Below are 19,876 nucleotides of genomic sequence, written 5' to 3'. Positions count from 1 at the left end.
TATGGCCTCAGAAGTGACTGCAGTGAAACAAAGTTTGCCATTGTGTCAGCAGGACTGGAGAAACTGACTTCATCAGCTCCTTGTGGCTTTTAGTGACTTCCCACAAGCTCTGGGCAGTGATGCATAAATCATGTTTGTTGTGTTTTTAAGCACAAGCAGACAAAAATATTAGTACTATGGATTATACTGAACTGTTAAAGAACTATTTGCATATACACACACTTGTCTCCTGTCATTTGCAATTGCTCAGCATCTTTGTACTGAACTGTCACAGCATCTCTTTGTGCTGACATCCAGGATTTAGTTATTTTCAGTTGCTTTTAAAAAATAATGTTATCTATCAGCTTTGCATATAATTTCCTGTTATGTATCTTCCTAGCTTTACAAGACACAGTTGAAACTTCCCCCCAGAGGCTTTCATATATCATCAAATTCTTGGTTAGAGTAAAATTGAAGGAGCAAAGAAGGAATTAAAAATCAAACTCTATAACCTGCCAGACAGCTATAGAGTGAGATTGCTCACTGACAGGTTTGCAAAATAACCGTTTTAGGAATAATTACTTCACTGTGATTTACGTCTTTTAAATAGCTACTTAAAAAAACCCAACACAACAACAAAACCAACCAACCAAAACAACCAAAAAACAGACCTTCCCCCCAGGACTGTTGATTCTGTGGAGCAGGAAAACAGCCACCGAAACATCAGTTCCATTTCTAAACCCTCAAGAATGTACGATGAAGGCATTGCTCTGCTATGGGTTTTTTCCATTATTTCCCTCCCCCCCCCCCCCCCCCATGAATAAGCCTGGAGCCATGCTCCGGTGTCTCTGGAGAAAATGGCCTCTTACATTTAGCCCCTGGTTCTACAAACACTAATTCAGCAAAACAAACCGCATGGGCAAAGTTGCGAACACCCCTTCGCAGGTTTGACGCCCGTGCTTTGCCCACAACAGCTGCAACCTCTCAAGGCAACAGGGAGCTGCACTAGCACCGAGACCCGTGTTCTGGCAGGGATCAGAGGCGGGGACGATGCGGAGACCCCTGTAACATGCCAGCTAACGGGCTGCTGCGTCCCAGAGAGCCAGCTGTAAGGAACGGACACGGGATCTGTAGACACGGAACCCAAGACCGCAGCTTCAGCATGTCTTGAGCTGAGGCCAGAACTAACCTCCCCTCCCCCTTTCCCTGATCACCTCCAGGGGCGGCCGCCATCCCGCCGCAGCAGGGCCAGCAGCGCCCACTGGAGCCTTCCTCCTCTGATTCGCGCCGCCGTGGGGGCGCACGATCAACCGATGCGGCCCCGCCCTGCAGCAGGTGCGGCCACGGCGGACTACGCGCCCCAGTATGCACCGCACTCAGCTCCGCGCGGCGCTGGGCCGCGCAGCGCACTGGGTAATATAGTCCGCGCTGCAAGGCGCTGGGGAGTGGCGCAACGGCGAGGAAGGAAAAAAGCCGCCAAGAGAGGCTCAGGAGCTCCGGTTTTCTGCCGGGGAGTGGGGCGGGGCTCCTTCTGAGGGCAGGGGTCTGCCTGTCAGAGAGGTGTGGGGCAGGCCGTGTCGGCGCGGCCGATAGGCGGCGGCACCTGGACGTAGCAGCAGCACCACGCTGCCCGCCCGGGTGGAGGAGGCGGGGGAAGCGAATCCGCCGCGGGCTGCCGCATGTGCCTGGAGCGGAGCCGGAGCGGGCAGCGCGAGCCATGGCCGAGCATGGCGCCCCGGCGCCCGCCATCCCTAACGGCGAGTGCGCCGCCCGCCTCCCCGGCAACAAGGTGACTGTCGTGCTGGGGGCCCAGTGGGGCGACGAGGGCAAAGGCAAGGTGGTGGACCTCTTGGCGCAGGACGCCGACATCGTCTGCAGGTGCCAGGTGAGGCAGCCGGGACGCGAGGGAGGCCGCGGGTGTCACCTTGAGTCGGGCGTCCCCGCCACCGGTCCCTCTGGCCGCCCGCCTCGCTGCTTGGGTCTGCGCAGGCACTTGTTCTCGCCGCTGTTCTTCCCCGAACGCCCGTGTTTGCGCAGGGCCGGGCGGCCGTGCCCGATGAGGCGGCGGGTTTCTCGCCGCTCAGGGCGGGGTGCCGCGGCCGTGGGGCAGCGAAGTATAATGCAGTGGGGCAAGAAACCCCCGGTGATCGCCTCGCCGCTGGGCTCTGCGGCCCTCCCGCTCCTTTGTCCCCGTCCCGGCGCCGCGGGGAGGAGGACGAGGAAGGCGCCCTTCTCCCGCCGAGAACTGGCCTCCAGCAAGAGGAATGCACCCGGGGTCGCATCCCTTCCCCCCGCACCCCTAGGGCTGCCGCCACACTCTTTGTTCTGGGAGGCGCCGGGAAGGGGCCGCACTCGGCTGTCCCCGCAGCATCGCTGCTGGGATCGGGGCGAGGAGCCCTCCTTGGCGGCGGCGTGGCCTAAAACCATGCGCACCGCGTGTGAGCGTGCTCGCCGTTCCCTCTCGGAGGGGTATCGCTGGCCCCCGGCACGAAAATGCTGTTAGTTACCGGATGCACGTGAGGGTTACATGTCGTCCGCTACAACTTCGTCATCTTCAGAGAAAACTAGCATTTAACACACTCGCTTGCCCTGGCTTCAAGATCATTGTTTTGTCAATGAAATGCCCTCTTTCTCAGTAGATTTTTGGGTTTTAAATTTAAATAAGTAAGTAATACGCTTCTTCTCTATATGGAGGTCTTATTCCGGAAAAGAGAAAGGAGAAAAAAGCCCCAAGTAACCTGCAAGCAAAGAACTTTCAAATGCCTACGTTAAACCAACACGCATCTGAGATGTTTTTCTTAACACTTCTATTGTAGTGATTCTGTAGAGCACAACACAATAAAGTTATGTCCTTTTTTTTTTCTTCTTGAAGTTAAGTTACTTAAAAATGCATGCAGCATCCACAGACGTCATGTAAGCGTTGTTATCTGTATGGTAGTGGTTTTTTTTTTCAATACACAAATTAAATTTTGCTCTTGAAAGTATTTTGGAAGAGTGTACTGTTTCCCGAAGAGCTCAAATACTGAGACATTGCATTATCTATCTACAAGTACAACTAGTGTCTTTAAAAACCAAGTCACTGGCTCAGCTGACAAATCAAAAACTTGAACTTCAGAGACTTTAATTTTGGATTAAACAAATATGTTCTTAAATAGCTGTTTCTGCAAATGAATTACGTTTTTTCATATATCTTGGCCATTTATTTATTTTTCTTTTGAAACAAAACAAATCTGAGGTGGCACTGTGGCATGGTTGCCCTGCTTTATGGGTTATAGACCACAATGACTCAGTTTGTCCTTTACAACTTTGTTTTTGAAACTTGAAGGGCACCTAGGTGAGTGTGTATGTTTCATTCTAAGAAGTGGAGAGAGAGAGGGGCAGATAGAGAATTTTTGTGGGCATATCTTTTAATGTATTTGTTACTTCTTTTGAATCAGATGGGTAAAGTGTCAGGGAAAAGGAAAAAATATAACTTATCTGAAGCTTGAATTTCATGGCTGTTTCTGTCCCTTTTAACAGCTCGTTGTTCCTGATGAAGGAAGTTTTTCTTTCTTCCCTTTCCTGTTGATGTCTGTGCTGTCTGGGACTTCTCCCATGCACTGACTCTGGCAGTTGAACACTTCTGTATGTTAATTAAACTCACCAAAAGGACAGGAAACTGTTTTTCATTGGATTGACTTTCTACCCTTTTAGTACATGAAAGTGAATTTAATTGGTTTACAGGACCTTAATGAAAAGAGGAGCCCAGGTCAGGGTAAGCACAGTTTCTCAGAAAAGGGAAACTAGGAATATTCTCTTCCAGTGGTAGCATCTTGCTGTCTGTGCAGCCATGTTCTAAATGTTACCGCTGTTAATTGAAGCAGCAGTAACAGTAAAGCACTCTTGTGCTTTTCATAGTAGGACAAGTCCAGAAAGAAAAACTGTAGAATATTTAATGTGCCCCTTGTTAATATCAGCTTTCTGTAATTGGAGCTTCTGATTCTTACTTCACCGTTACGCTCTTACTCATTCTAGGATTGTCCTTTCTGTTCATTATGCCACAGAGTAATGAGAATGCCTGTGGATGAGAACAAGTATTTCTAGCATGTTCTTATGAAAAAATCATTAATACAGCTATATTCTTGGAAGACTTGGGAAGTCTTCGTAGGTCTATATGTCTTGGAAACTTGCATAATAGTTGCACAGAAACTGGGAGCAGTAGTGTGGCTTTTGTATCACTGTGCCTGATTCTGTGCAGATGCAGAGCATAATGATGGTCCTGTCCCAGAACCAAACATTGACTGTCACTTCTACTATACCTGTAAAGGCATTACAAGAAGTTGTGCTCTGAATTCTAGACAGTATGGCAGTAACTTTAGTCACTTGTTTAATTAGCTGGCTGTGACATCTGGAGTGAGGTACTTGCTTAGGTACAATCAGCCAGAATATAAGTTGTGCTATGGCTCTCATTCTGAATACTTCAAAGTCTTTAATCTTACATTTAGAGGTTGTTGAGCGGACTCTTACGAATGGTGCAAGGAACTCCTTTTCAGGAGATAGATTCATGTTTATTGAAAATAGTATTACAGTTTAAAAAACAACTATATGAGAAGACTAAACTAAAATTAAAATGCATTAACAGACTACGTGTATGTAGTTGCTAATGCAGCTGCACTGGCAGCTATGATAGTTTTATGAGGGCTCTCCTAGTACAGAGGGTTCAGGTGCAGTTAATACTAATATATCTATATGGCTGGCAAAGTATGCACTTGTCCTTCCTGAACTGCTGAGTTCAAATGGTCCTATGTTTACTTCATGGAGGTATCTGGTGAAATGATACTTCAGATAAAACCAAATACATTGGTGAGACTTTTGGACTTAAGCCTATATCCAGTCTTCACTGGCTTACAGAGCAAAGTCTGTTTATGTACTATCATATAAATCACAGTCCAGACAGTAAAATAGAGCAAGAATTGGTTTGAGATTCAAGAGCAGTTGCCAGAAAAATTGTGGGGTTTTTATTTTTTGATTGATAGTTTCCTCTTATTAAGCTGCTAGCCTTGCTGCAGTCAATCCTGGCAATTTTGAAAAGTACACACTGTATTTTTGTCAATTCCACAGGTAATGGAAAATTAAGGGAAAACATTTCTTGTTCTTGAGGCGCTTTCTACCATTGCAGAATGCAAGCAAATTAGGGAATTTAAATTGGCGGTGTCATTTGTTAGTGGATATGGGAATGGCAGTTTAATGCAAGCAAATTATTTTAGATAATCTTTTTATCAAAACAAAAACAGTACCAAAATACTCTCTATTTCTGTTATTAACACTGCCCCCTCTACTTGATTTACCAGTGTCTGCCGTGCAGCAAAAAACGTAGCATCTGCCCCCTATGATTCTGTTCTCATTTACTCAGCATGTTTGTCACTTCCTGTTCTTCCTGTTGGAGGTAGATGATTTATTCAGAGCATATAGTTTATACCAGTGAATAAGATTTGTAAGTCTTCAAATTATTTTTAAGCCATGCTCCCTGTACTAAAGAATCCTGTTTTCCTGCTTCTTCCATTCTGTTATACAACTTGTTACTACTTTACAAACAGAATTGTGGCTTCTTACCAGATCATCTCGGCTCATTTCAGCATGGTCTACCAGTGACTTAACCATTACTGCTCTACTTCCTGTGTGGTCACACGATTCCTATTCCTGAACTCCTAATGCATGGTAAATGCAGTGTGTTGATTCTCATACTCCCTTTTTCTCTTCCTCCCCACAAAAAACAGTGTATATAATGATGTGACCACGATCACTCGATATGTGGCAGTTAAAGTGCAAATATTCCATGTGCAGATTCTTGGGGTTGAGCTGTTACCATCCTTCAGCTGGTAACTGCTGGCCGAAGTCCTGAGGCCGAAGCTGCCTCCTTATACTTCTCTATATGGCCACTCTGTTTTTAAAAACTGAAATGTTGTTATGTTCTGCTTACCAAGCCCAATTAAAAAAAAAATTATTTTAAATATTCTCATTAGTAAAGGTGTTTCAGTCTAGAGCCTTTGCAGGCCACACAGAATCAGGAATATCAGAATCAGTAGTTACAGAGGTTGGTGCTTTTTTTAGTTGTGCAGGCATTCCATATGCAATGTCTAACTAGTGTGCTCATTTCTAAGAGCTGGGTGCACTTTTGGACCTTGTAGGGATTGGCAGCATGCCAGTAATGTGCTGTGGTTAGGAAAGAGGTTGATAAAATGATTTTTTTGGCCTGCCCCATCAGTGTCATGTGCTTTAAAGACTTGCTTCAGAGCATCACTGGCAGGTGATCTCTTGTCATTATAAACAATCACATGACATCTAAATTACTTAAAACAGATGCACAGCTGAAATCTGACTATTTTTTTAGTTCATAAAGTTTGTACCATTAGCAAAGGAGATCTTAATAGCATTGAAGAACACATGTACACCTTGATCTACTGTTTCTTACTGTTCTTTCAATCCTGCTGGTACTACAAAAGCTTACTACTGTGGTTGATTAAGATGCAGTACTCTGCAGCTGGCTTATTAAGATTTCAAATGTTTTGTTTCATGTTTGGAAGATGTTCTTTCTACATATTCCTAAAGTCATAGTTCTGGACCAGTCTGTGCTTTCAACATTTTTCTTCCTTATCTGCCTGCCTTACTCTGACCTCCTAGGGGTAGATTAGATTGGTCTTTATTCTGGACTAGGATAATGACTCCTGTTTCCTACCTAACATATATAGGGTTTGCAATCGGATGTTTCTTGTAATTAGTATTAGTATCCAGCTTTCTTCATGTATTTTTGACTTTTCATTTAAGAGTTAAATGAAAATGTTTATAACCATCTGATGCCAAAGCAACATCGACTTGTTTCTTGCCCAACTTGGCAGTCACTTGTATAGCTAGCTCAGAAACAACAGTGGTTGCCCTGAGCTAAAAATGAGTTCTGGGATGTGGTAGCAATAAAAGCAAACTGTAGAAGAAATTATGCACACACACATCTGATGAGGAGAGTTGAAAAGAGTGTATGGCTTAACATTGCAAGAGATAACATCTCTTTAAGCTAGACAACTAATTTCTATTCTAGAAGAGATGACTTGAAAGACTTCTTTGCTCTGCCCTGAGGCATCATGTTTTTGAGATAGCTTGGCATCATCATGTCATAAGAAAAGGCAGTGATTGTCATAGTAGTCTTTTGGGTAGATCTCTTAAATGCATACATCAGTATTTCAGAGCTGCTAAATAGATTTGTGTTTAGTATCAGTATAGGGAACCATTTACAATATACTCTTAATAGTAATTTCCATCTGCTTTTCTTCCCTGTGCACCTCCACCATTAGATAAAGTTGCAGTAATGAAGACCAGTCTTGGCAGTTAACAGGAGCACTGTGCTGTGGGTGAAGCATCAGGGTTTGAACTGCACTCATGTCTTCATGTGCTCAAAATGGATGTTACTGTTCAGATTGTTAATGTCGAGCCTCCCCTTGACTAGTGCAGATACACCCTGAAAATGAAATTCATCTTTTCAACTTACATAGATATGAAGTGGAGAAAGGTAAGCTGTTATTTCTCCATTTTAGTTTGACATGTGGTGTATTTTTCACGTTCTTACAGCAGTTGCTTACTTGCATGCTCTCCTTATACATGTGAGGCATGTGTACATACAGATGTGCCGTGATTGGCGCACGCGTGCTCTTGCTCCTTTGTGTGTTCTACACACAAATTTTTAAAAGCAGATAACGTAGTGTTTTGTGGTGGTGTGGGTTGGGTTGGTTTTGTTTGGGTGGGTTGTTTTGTGTGTGGGTGTTTGGGTTTTTTACAAGGAATACTCTTTTTTTTGCTTTGAGTTTGAGCAATCAACTTTGCTTTCCCTTTTGGTTGTACTGGTTATCCCAGCTGGTACGTTAATGTTTTCTTTTAGATGTGTGTACTTTTCATGTTTGTTTGTTTTAAAGGAAAACCCTAAAGTTGGAAGCTAGAATTAAGATTAAGAGAGTGTCTTTCAGTGAGTGATGCATTTATTACATTTGTACATTTTTCCTGGAAGAGTCCCATGTGCCAGGAAAATGGGAGAACTGCATATCCTTTGCCCTTAAAGTGGAATGGCAAGCGTGAAGTCTTTTGCATACTTTTCAGGTAAATCAGTGAAACTAGCTGCAAACCCAGGTGCAGGGAACTTTCCTAAGCAAATTCACCACAGGAAGTTCTGGTTTGGGATTTAAGTATGGCTTTGTATCATTTTCAGAGTCTTTTTGGAAAATGAGTTCCATGATCCCTCAATTGTTGGTTTCACTTAGCTTCAGATGAGCTCTTGAGTAAGTAGACATTCCTTCTAAAATCTACTGGAGCGTGTAACTCCCAGTTTGATTTTTTAAAAAAAAATGTTATGTCCTTGGTGTCATGGTAGGGCCAAACAAGCCCCAGCACAAACCCAGACAGACCCTGAGGTGTCTAGACATGGTCGCCCTCTTGCCCCTCCTTCCTGCAGAAAGTTGGGGTAACATGGGAAAAGGAACTAAGGGAACAGGACCATATGTGTCTGGTAAATAAGTTTCCTTCTGGGTAAGAGCATGTGTACTGGTCACTGCTCCTGCCTGACCGGGCCTCTGTTTCTGCCTTTTATGGCCACAGCCTTGCAGAACCCCTTCTCATTGGGTAACTATGTGCTGGCTTCAGTTGCTTTATTGGCCCAATTGAATCTTGAGTGAGATATATATACAAGCTGGTTTCTAGTCACCTTTCTTTGCTTGAATCTGCTTTGCCTTGGACCTGCCTTACTTGAAGTTGCCTCGAGTTGCCTGGTCCAGAGCCTGGGATAAAAGCCAAGAGCCTACCCACTGCAATCCAGAAAAGCCAAGCCTCTCTTCCCCTTGCAACTAGAATTTTGCCATGCCTCAGTTTACCCAGGAAAGCCAAGGGCCCTTTGCAATAGTGTCGTAAACTGCCCACTGTTTTGTTGAAGCCAGACCAGCCCTGAGACCACGTGTCATTCCTGCCAGCAACCAGCTATGCCTGGTGCGTGAGAGCGCCCCAAAAGCTTCAACAGCTAATACACAGCAGCAGCACTCCCCTCTTGGGTGGAACCAGCTGTGAGTAATTAATTCATTGCCTCTTTGGCTTAACGGTTCTGTGGTTGAGCGCCATTTCGCTCCCGGGGATTCTCTCTTTCTACTATTGCTTCCGGTTTGGTTAGAATTGCTGAAATTGTTAGTATTTGCCTAAATATTGTACATTCCCATTGTAAATATATATTCTAATCGAACATCAAACCTATTTGATAAGTTTTGGCATTTTTTTCCATATTAATAAAAAGTTACTACTATTTCTGTTAATATCCATTTGCCATATCACTTATAAATTAAACAAATGCCAGAACGCTTGGTGATAATTCATGTTTTTGAAGTCTATTTATGGAAAGCTGAATAAATGACTTAAACATTCTGGTTGTACCTTCATGTTTATCAAAACCCAGTCCAGCACCCTAGGTGGTGGATATTTTAGCCTCAAGAGTTCTGTTAGCTGAGTTTTGGTAGTGGCTGGTTAAGCATGATAAACCCTGATGCTTTACTTCATAGAGTTTCTTGCACTGTCTTAATTCAGCAAGAAAATAATCTTTTTTACTTATTTAATTTCTTCCAAAAAGAGCCTTCCTTAATCCTGACAATAAAGGTCATGATGCAAAAGGATTGCTGAAGTAGTCATGTCTTATCTTCAGAAAGTCTAATTCTTAAGTCATTACTGGTTTTTGTCAAATGAACCTCATTAAATTATCAAGACTGCCATAATGCCAAAAAAAGATTGGTTCTTTACTTATCCAGTGAGTCAGCTCAATACATGAATGTTACTTGGGGGCTTTTGACTAGTAACGGTAATGCAATTCCAGAGAAAAATTTACTATTAAATGTTATTAAGAATGCTGCTTATCTATGCTTTATACATGATTCAGAAGCTCTTCTGCATGTACAGAGTGTAACAAGATAAACAGCTTATTTGATACGGGAACATTCAAAGTGAGAGCAACACTTCCCTTGCTTCAAGGTTGTTCAAACAGGCTTTTGAGTTTACCAGTTTGGCTCCAGAATACACCTTTCTAAGAGTTATACTTCTAAAAATACTGATGTGTTTGTATTGTGTTTGTGAGTGCATTGTTTGAAGTAAGTATTGTCTTCCAGTGTTTTGATAGTGTTTTTTTGCTATCAGGAGTCACTTGCTTCATTTATTGGAATTTCAAGCTTGTTTCCAGTAAAATGACAACTAGCAGATAATGACTTTTTATCCTTACAAATGGGTATTTTCAGGCTCTCAAAACGATTGCAAAAAGAGGTGTTTCCCAAGATTGTTTATCTGTGACTCTCATATGTGCAGTACTTGCTGCTGTCTTTGCTATCTTATGCTCTCTCTGTGCAGTGTGACTGATTCTGTTCACATTTGCCAGGATAGGTGTGTTTCAGAATAGTATTTTCTTTTGTGTGTAGTACTGACCTGCCTATCTAAATTGAATATGTGGCTGCAGATTCTTAGTTATGGTGCTCACACTGAAAAGGATTTTTAGGCTACTTAATCTTCTTTGGTAGGCTGAAGAAAAAAACTTTTCCCTGTCCCCGCTTAAAGGAGTATTTCAGAAGCAGTGTTTCACGGGGAATGGGTTTTGCATTCAGGCTTCTAGAAAGAGGTAAATACACAATTTTGTTACCAGGATTGCTGTCATTCTAACAATATTTGTGTGATAACTTGTCTATTGGTACACACCTTTCTGTTAGAATTCTGTGTACTTAGCTGTTCCACATGTTGAATAGCTTAGATATTTCAAGACTATCAGCTAGCAGTTAGGGGTGATATGCTTTTTCAAGGGAGTGATTCAAGCAGTCACACCAGTAAAACTGGAGCAATGTCTTTTTAAAAAAGTTTAGGTGTTTAGTTATCTAAGTTTCGCTTAATGTATTCTAGGTCTTGTGCCTTGTCTTACTTTTCCACTTAATGACTTACGCTATTATTTTGGGGTATTTTAATTTAATAGTGTCAGGATTATGAAAGGAAAAAAGGCTACTGTGTCTTAATAGCATTCTACATTGTCCATCAGAGCATCACACTGAAAAGTCCCCAAGCTGAATCCATATACTGAAATGCTTAGGTTCACATTTGTTCTTGACTTTCAACTTCTGTCTACAAATAAATGTTTTCATTCCAATCTATCTAGCACTCTACAATAACCAAACAAACTCCCCCAAAAGCAAACCAACAACTCTTTGCTTAAAGAGTAGTAGGAAGCTTTCATGGCTGAGGTGTATGTGGGTTTTGATCTTCTTGCTTCAATGTTGTCATTAAACCAGCTATTTCTAAGATGCTAAACTTCATAATTCCATGAATTGTTTGAACTGATGTAGTTGGGGAGAAAAGTAGATGTTTGTTTCTCCCTTCTGTTTGAGCAAGATCATGTTTCCCTCTAGGCGCAAACTGTTGGCAGTTACTCCTTCAGCATTGCTGGCAGCAAGGTGGGCAGTAATTGGTAATCTGAAAACAGGAGACCAGGAAACAACCCAAAGTGTGTTGTTTGAGAGTTCTGAGCAACTGCAGTGGGTGTAGATCCTGACTGCAAGGCAAACTCAAAAGTTAAGAAAGGACAGTGTATTTGTATTACTTTGTATTACTAAGTTCACTTTCCAGGCGGTTGAAAAGTTGGAGTAATTCAGACAACCTTTTTAACATTGTGATTTGGTAAAGCTATGGGCTGCTTGAAGTGCTGATCTTTTAGTTACTAAAAAAATCCTTAGGAAGAGGAGGGAGTACTGTTCCAAATACTGTGGTGAAAGATAGGAGGAGAAAAAATAGTACAAAGAAAGGAGAAAATACAAACTGGATGCTTTTAACCTTTTTTAAAATCCATCTCAAAATACAGTGCTAAGAAGGATGACTTCAGAAAATCCACTTTTGGAAACTTCATAGTAATCTAAAACTATAATTCTCTGCCTTGATAAATGGATGAAGATGTACAAATAATGCTCCATCTAAGCAAAGTATACGAGCACTAAGTCTGTGTTAACCTCTTGGTGCTGGTATAATGTGTTGTTGCTCGTGCTTACTGCTCTTTGTTTTGGGTAGCTGCTTTATTGTTAGATGTAGAATCTGTTGTATTCTGTTCATTAGGAAGGCATGTGCCAGTTTTTCCTATGTATTCAGTTTTCTGTGGTGAAGTGAGCCCAAGTCACAGAAAACCTAAAGTGAAATGTTTTGCCTTTCTTTTAATTTTTAAAAATTTATTTAAAAACCCAGCGCTCTCTGAGTGAGCCTAATTAGAATTTAAGGGAGAAGAGAATCTGTGTTCTTGCCTAAATAGCCTAGTAATAACCTAATCTAGAGAGATTACAGTGTTAAATAAGCAAAAATTAACCATGAAGTGCTTAGTCTCTGGTGTAATAGTAAAAAGAATTTATTTTAATTTTAAAAAAATAATTTCTAAAAATATGCTTCCAGTTCACAGTATTTGAATACTATGTGATGCAGATTTTTAGGAGCAATGAGCACCTCCTTTTCTCTTGGGTGTTGCCCTACTTTGTTTTCTTGGTATGTTTCAGGGATGATGCTGTACTAAAAAGATTTTCAGGTAACTAGTGTATACCTTTTGGCATGACTTCCAGAATAAAAAGACTTCTAAAAAGTTGGGGTATTTTAGATTGTGTTTATTGAAATTATAAGCTCACAGTGTGTAAGGAAACAAAGGGACCTGGGGGTGCTGATTGACAGCCGCCTAAACACGAGCCAGCAGTGTGCCCAGGTGACCAAGAAAGCCAACGGCATCCTGGCCTGTATCAAGAATAGTGTAGCCAGCAGGAGCAGGGAAGTCATTGTGCCCCTGTATTCTGCACTGGTTAGGCCACACCTTGAGTACTGTGTCCAGTTCTGGGCCCCTCAGTTTAAGAAGGACATTGAGACACTTGAACGTGTCCAGAGAAGGGCAACAAGGCTGGTGAGAGGCCTTGAGCACAAGCCCTATGAGGAGAGGCTGAGGGAGCTGGGATTGTTTAGCCTGGAGAAGAGGAGGCTCAGGGGAGACTTTATTGCTCTCTACAACTACCTGAAGGGTGGTTGTAGCCAGGAAGGGGTTGGTCTCTTCTCTCAAGCAACCAGCACCAGAACAAGAGGACACAGTCTCAAGCTCTGGCAGGGGAGGTTTAGGCTGGAGGTGAGGAGAAAGTTCTTCACCGAGAGAGTCATTCGTCATTGGAATGTCCTGCCCAGGGAGGTGGTGGAGTTGCCGTACCTGGAGGTGTTCAAGAGGGGACTGGATGTGGCACTTGGTGCCATGGTTTAGTCATGAGGTCTGTGGTGACAGGTTGGACTTGATGATCTTTGAAGTCTCTTCCAACCTTGGTGATTCTGTGATATTTGTATCCAAACTTGAAGTATGTGTGCAAGGGTATACTTTATTGTGCAAACCCCCAATTTATCTCCTTTGTGATAGGTGTATGTTTAAAAAATATATACACACAGTTGTTTGTAGGATAAAAATAAGAATTCATTTTTAAAGATTAACATTTGGAGTATCATGACTTTTATGTCTAAAATTATGGTTTTTGTCTTAATAGCTGTTTAAACTGAGAAGTATGATATTTGGGGGGAAGAAGAAAAAGGTTTTAAATTAATGTTATGTGAGTCTTTTGTAGGTTAAAAAATGCCACTTCTGCTCTTCTAGCAGATGATTTGAGGTTTTACAATACTGTATCTGATAGTGTAACTTCCTGTGAGATACAGCAGTGGCAAAAATAATGCAGAAATATGTTTATAGGAAGCGCTGTAAGAAAGAAGTGGGGGTTTTATGTGTGTGGTTGATCTGTTTTGGTGGTTTGTTTTTTGTTGTTTGGGTTCCCCCTCCCCTTTAATAATATTTTAGGTGAGTGGGGTTAGTAAGACAATGATTACAACAGCTTAAGCTGTTACTAGGCTATCAGGGAAGTAGAGGGAGAGAATACACAACTTGTTGAAGAAGGTTCATTGGATTTGTGTTTTGCAGATACTTGGATGTTGAAAGCTCTCTAGTGTTTGTTTTGTTCTCCTGCAAGTTAAAAGGATTTTTTTTTTTCCTTCAAAGGGCTTTCTTGCTTGTGTTTACCTTAGGTATTTGTGTCTTTACTGTCTTTCACAGAATGCCTCTTTTGCATGAATTTAGAATACTGTATTGTGATACCAAGCAAATAACATCTTGAGTTTTATTAGACATTTCTGACTATGTCATGCTATTTTGTCTTACTGATTTATTTTGTTGTGGTTAAATCCTTACAAACTTCTCTTACCCTAGCAAAGCCAGCTTTGCTTTGGCTGCTTGACTTCCTCCCCAGCCCACATTGGACTGCTGGAGGTGCTCTGCTCAGAATGGGAAGAAGTCATCTAATGAAGTTCTCTGTTCAGAGTGCCGTGGGTGCCACCTTGTACCTCTCATGTATAAGAAGGCATTTTCACCTTTGTCAACCCTTTTGTGCAAGCTGTCTGTTTGTAGACAAATTGAGAGTTGCATTGCCTTAATGATTATGTTGGCTGTGTTATACATTCTGGCTCAGCTAAAGGAATCTTGCAGTTGTGCTGGCAGAAAGGGAAAAGGATCTGCTACTGCGTGCGTGTAGAGTATTTCAAACTGAACAAGAGCATCATTTGGTCTTCCTGTGCACTTGGTCACTTTGCTGGTGTTGGCGCAGGGTAAATGTTTCAGCTTTCACATGGCTGGGGGCGAACTCTTAGTTTGGGTACCCAGAAGTTTACTGAGACGTGGTAGACTCATTACTCTCTTTGGTTAACTATAGAGTATTGCCAGCCTCAAGAAATTTCATGTATATCTTAATTTACTTATGTCAAAAGCTGTATACAATGTATTGAAGATCATTTGAGCATGAAGTTTGTTTAATAGTGAGAATAAATTCCACAGTTGGTTAAGCATTATTAATGGAGAGCTGTTTGAATCAGAGGTGTGTTAGCTTGAATGACCTAACTGGTCCCATTTGGTTTAGCATGGTAACAGAGGAGTGAGAAATCCAGGTGGAAGGCACTGAAGCCAGGAGTGACTTCCTCAGCTTATACCTTGAATTATACCCAGATGCAATAGCAAAGGCGTTGGCATTATCATTAATTTCTAGAGGATTAACAAAAGCAAACAAACCAAACAAAACCCCCACCCAAACTAACCAACACCAAAAAAACCCACCCCAAACCACCCAGTAAACAAAAACTCCATCAGCACCCACCCTTCCACCCCACCAGCACTGGAACTCTTTTGAGTTCAGGTTTCTGTAATTAGAATTGTTTACAAAAGCTGTGTTGTGCAATGTCAGAGCACACGTGTGTACACTTTACTGCTAGTCCCCTGTCAGTCTACAGTGTGAGCCATTCTTTTAATATATTACAATTCCTAACTGTAACTCTACACTTGCAGGTAGGGTAGAACTCACCTGTAAATCAACAGCAGACTGAATTCATTCAAGGCTGTTGTGTTAATGCTCTCCTAAAATACGGTTTGAAATTAAAAATATTTTCCAAAGTGGCACATTGTGACAGAATGAAATAAAAGCAGGGTGGGGACAATCAATGTTTTAACAGAAGAATGTTGTTAGTAGCACTTTTGGGTTCTAATCTTTTCACGTTGTAGGCATCATAACATAAGCAACCCAACAACAGAATCACAGAATGTTAGGGCTTGGAAGAGACCATGAATGATCATCTAGTCCCACTCCCCTGCCAGAACAGGATCACCTATATCAGATCACATGGGAATGCATCCAGGTGGGTTTTGACTATCTTCAGAGCAGGCGACTCCACAACCCCCTGGGTAGCCTGTTCCAGTGTTCCATTGCCCTCACAGTGAAAAAATTACTCCTCATGTTTCCATGGAACTTGCTATGCCTCCACTTCTACCCCTTGTCCTGTCATAGGAACACCGAGCAGAGCCTGGCTCCATTCTCTTGGCATTCACCCTTTACATATTTGTAAACATGAATGAGGTCACCCCTCAGTCTCCTCCTCTCCAAGCTGAAGAGCTCCAGCTCCCTCAGTCTTTCCTCATAAGGAAGGTGTTCCACTCCCTTAATCATCCTTGTGGCTCTGTGCTGGACTCTCAAGCAGTTCCCTGGCATCCTTCCTGAACTGAGGGGCCCGAACTGGACACAATACTCCAGATGTTGCTTCACCAGGGCAGAGTAGATGGGGAGGAGAACCACTCTAGACCTACTAACTACATCTCTTCTAATACACCGCAGAATGGTATTTGCCTTCTTGGTCATGTCTTCCTCTGAGGCCTCAGGGGTCTGAGGCTCCTGAGGACAGTCTCCAGCAGTATAGATGGAGACAAAGCATTTAGTAACTCCACCTTCTATCACCAAGGCACCCACCTCATAGAGCAGTGGGCCTACATTGCCTCTAGTGCTAGATTTTCCTGCAGTGTATTTGAAGAAGACCTTTCTATTGTCCTTGACCTTCCTTGCAAGGTGGAATTGCAAGGAGGCTTTAGCTTCCCTAGATGCCTCCCTGCATCTTCTGACAGGTCTTACACTCTTCCCAAGTGGCCAAGCCCCTCCTTCCATGATCTGTAGACTCTCTACTTCTGCTTGAGTTTTCTCACCCATTTGTTTGCTACTTAACCATGTGTGTTTGGTGGCTCCCTGTCTTGAATTCTTACTTGTTGGAATGCTCTGATATTGAGCTTGGAAGAAGAGGTCCTTGAATATTAACCAACCTGCTTTATTTATGCATTCAATGTGTTTCACATGTTGTGAATTGAAAATCCAGTGTTCTCTGATGGAGTCAGCTCATTTGCAGTGAAAACCATTGGTGTCCAAAAATCTGTACAACTTCAATGTGTTGTTTACTATGTGGGAAAAACTGCATTGTATTGCTAAATCATTTAAATTTTCTTAAATTCAGATGTTTCCTTTGTTGGGTAAAGGTTTGTAAGTCTCCCCTCGGTTTCTAAGGGAGGTGGAATGGCTGTAAGTTTTCAAGTAAATAATCCTGAAAAATGTAAGGATTTTCAGTACTAACCTTACTGAGTTTAAGCTTTTACTTGTGGTATGTGTGTTTATCTGCTGTCACAAACAATTTATATCTAAGAATATTCTTTATTTGTAATTTCAGATATGTGGCTTTATGTATTGGACTCAGGTTTTGTAAATGTTGTAGAGGTGGTGAGTGGCAGTCAAGTGTGTTGCTTGGGAAAGATCTGTGATACCTTATTCTGCAACATTTCAGAATAATGGAAGTCTTGTGCTGAAAGAAGGCTTAGATTAAAAGTCTCTTTTCTTTAAGACTTTCCTTCTAGGAAGCAGTTTGTTTATTTCTGGTGCAAGGTGTCTGTAAAGGGTGTTCCTGTAGTTACAACAAACGGAATCATTTTGTATGTAACCTTGTCTTACACAAATGACTCGGTCACAAGAGAGCGTAGGCTTGTTTTCAGAAGTACAACAAACAAGAACTGGGCGTATTTGGTAATTATTTTGTAATCTTTTTAGTTTCATAAGCCTATCTTAACCCTCTTTAAGACTTGGTCACAGGCTTCTTTTTGTACGTTTGACATACTTTTCACAGTTAAGAAATCTCTGAATACTCTGTCATAATGGAAAAAAAAAAGCAAACAACAAAATGTTAAGTGTTAGATTTTATGTAAATGTTTTCTTGTAACCTATGAAACCACAATCATCCTAGTTGCCTCTAGATTCACTGCTTAACAGCATGCTTCAGAATACAAATGACTCTTACAGGATCTCAATTCTTACTACTAAGACAGATTACTACAGGTATAGGATGAACAAGTTAACTTTCCTGGTTACTGTTCATAGAAAAAAATTCAAAAGACTGAACCAAACATTCATAAAACAAGCCCATGGCATTGCCAACAGATTGACTTATCTTTTCCAGTAACTATATGCCTTTATATATTCAGTTTAACTGGTGATTATTTTTTTTTTAAACATGCTTTCCATAACTATAATAGGAAGCTAATAAAACTCCTGATGGCTTTTAGGAATGTTGGCATGGTTTAAAATATTTATGTTTCTGTCCAGTAATTTTAGAAATATTTTAATCTTATTCCAAGATTTTGTACCTTTGATAAATGAAAATACTGTCCAAAGTCCAAATGATGTCGAAATTCTCAAGTTTGACAAAACAAGGCTGGCTGATTTCCTGGGAGAAGGAGATCTCTGAAAGATCTTTTGTCAGTAACAGAAACGAAATCTGCAGAATTGGTGCTGGATCCAGTTTGTTCCATCTGTATACCGTGTGTTCATTTGCCTTTTGTATCAAGAACTATTAAGACTTCTTTTCCTTTCCCCCACCCCAGGGAGGCAATAATGCGGGTCATACAGTTGTTGTGGATTCTGTGGAGTATGACTTTCATCTTCTGCCAAGTGGGATCATCAATCCAAAAGTCACTGCATTCATTGGTAAGTGGGGCATCTGAAAAATAGATAATCCTGTAGTTACAGATCTCTGACTTAGTAAAATAACAAAATACATCTAAGGACATACAGGATCACAATTTTTCTTCCACAAATTCTCCTAAGGCCTGAAATAGTTTACTGTCTTCTTAATATTTACTGTCTGAACTCAGTTGCAAAGTTTGTATTACAGAAGTTTATTTTACTGTCTTGGAAATTTAATTCTTGTTCTGTCCTATCAACACAAATAGCTAGCTGCCTAGCATATCTTCATTCTCTTGTTTTCCTCTATCAGCTATATATCTCAGGAGAGTATATCGGAAGGTTTAGGGCAGTGACAGCACTATGTGATGTCAGGATCTATGATGTTTGCTTCCTGAAAGGGAATTTAGCTTGTTTGGTCTGTCTCTACAGGGGTACTTACCCCTCCCTCTATTGGAATCCAGTTTCCAATCCTACATGGGGTTTTTATGTTTTGTTTATTTGGCTTTTTTGTTTTTCCCCCTCTCATTTGTTTGTTGTGGTGTTGGTTGGTTGTGTTGTGTTTTGTGTTTTTTTTTCCCTCTCCCTGTTTTTTTTTTTTTCCTTCTAACCTTTAGATAGCTTGTATGACCAACCTAGTTAATGCTGTGTAGCCCTTAAAATCTCCTCACAAATCAGGTGAGTCTGGGTCACTCAAAGGCTACGACCTATCAATATTTCCATCCTGTTTTATTGATACCCAAAACTCCTGTTCCTTACACAGTGTACTTGTCCAATCATGACTGTTGTCACATCCTTCTTGTCACCACTTCATGGATATCATTGCTTTGAGCCTTTAGTCCTGTCTCTCAGCTTGGTACATGTGTCAAGAGTAAGTGGTCATTGACAGTTCACTAAAGAGCATAGCAACTGAAGAGGCTCTGTTGCTACTGGAGTCATAGAAGTACTTGCCAAATTCTTGAGTGCAGCTTGTAGTGATTGTGTACTCAACAGACAACATAAACTCTTTACTTGATGAGAATTGGTGAATTGCCTCTTTTCAGCTGTTATGTTCTGACTTGATAGTGGGATAGTTGTGGATCAACTTCCCCTGTGTAATATTCCTACAGAAACTGAGCCAATGGGCGTGGATATAGATTTCCTCTGCTGAAGGTGAGGCTGGGATATTAACTTGATTCTAGTTTTGAGGGCTATGGCAGATGATGCTACTTCTATTGTCTTTTGATATGTTACTGTATTATGTTTCTTTAAAGTATTATTGATTGGAAACAGTAAAAAGGATGCCTATTTGCCATGTTTTGTTTAATAGATTTCATATTGGGTAGGAAAGACACCATCCTTTAAAAATACAGTATGCAGGAGAGAGCTTTTTACAAATCCTCTTGTCTGTATCTGCTCTTTTTCTTGTCTGTTCTGAAGTTTACTCTTCTAACTTCTTTTATGGGTCTTCTGTTTGGAAAAAAAAAAAGCACTCTGATGTAAGATTCCATTGAAAGGGCTTACAGGTTCATAGAATG

General features: G+C 41.4%; 1 protein-coding gene across 1 annotated transcript in view; it reads left to right on the top strand.

Annotated features, from left to right (window-relative positions):
- The first annotated feature begins 1,501 nt into the window (after positions 1–1,501).
- The window catches only part of ADSS2 (adenylosuccinate synthase 2), a 44,137-nt gene continuing 25,762 nt past the window's right edge, over positions 1,502–19,876 (top strand). Inside the window, exons 1-2 of the mRNA XM_054162325.1 lie at positions 1,502–1,864; positions 18,281–18,383. Of these exons, the coding sequence (XP_054018300.1) occupies positions 1,697–1,864; positions 18,281–18,383 (271 nt within the window). The 5' untranslated portion in view covers positions 1,502–1,696. The remainder of the gene's footprint in view (positions 1,865–18,280; positions 18,384–19,876) is intronic.

This window comes from Dryobates pubescens, chromosome 6 (assembly GCF_014839835.1).
Source record: "Dryobates pubescens isolate bDryPub1 chromosome 6, bDryPub1.pri, whole genome shotgun sequence".
NCBI lineage: Eukaryota > Metazoa > Chordata > Aves > Piciformes > Picidae > Dryobates > Dryobates pubescens.
This window is presented reverse-complemented; position numbering and strand designations above follow the sequence as displayed.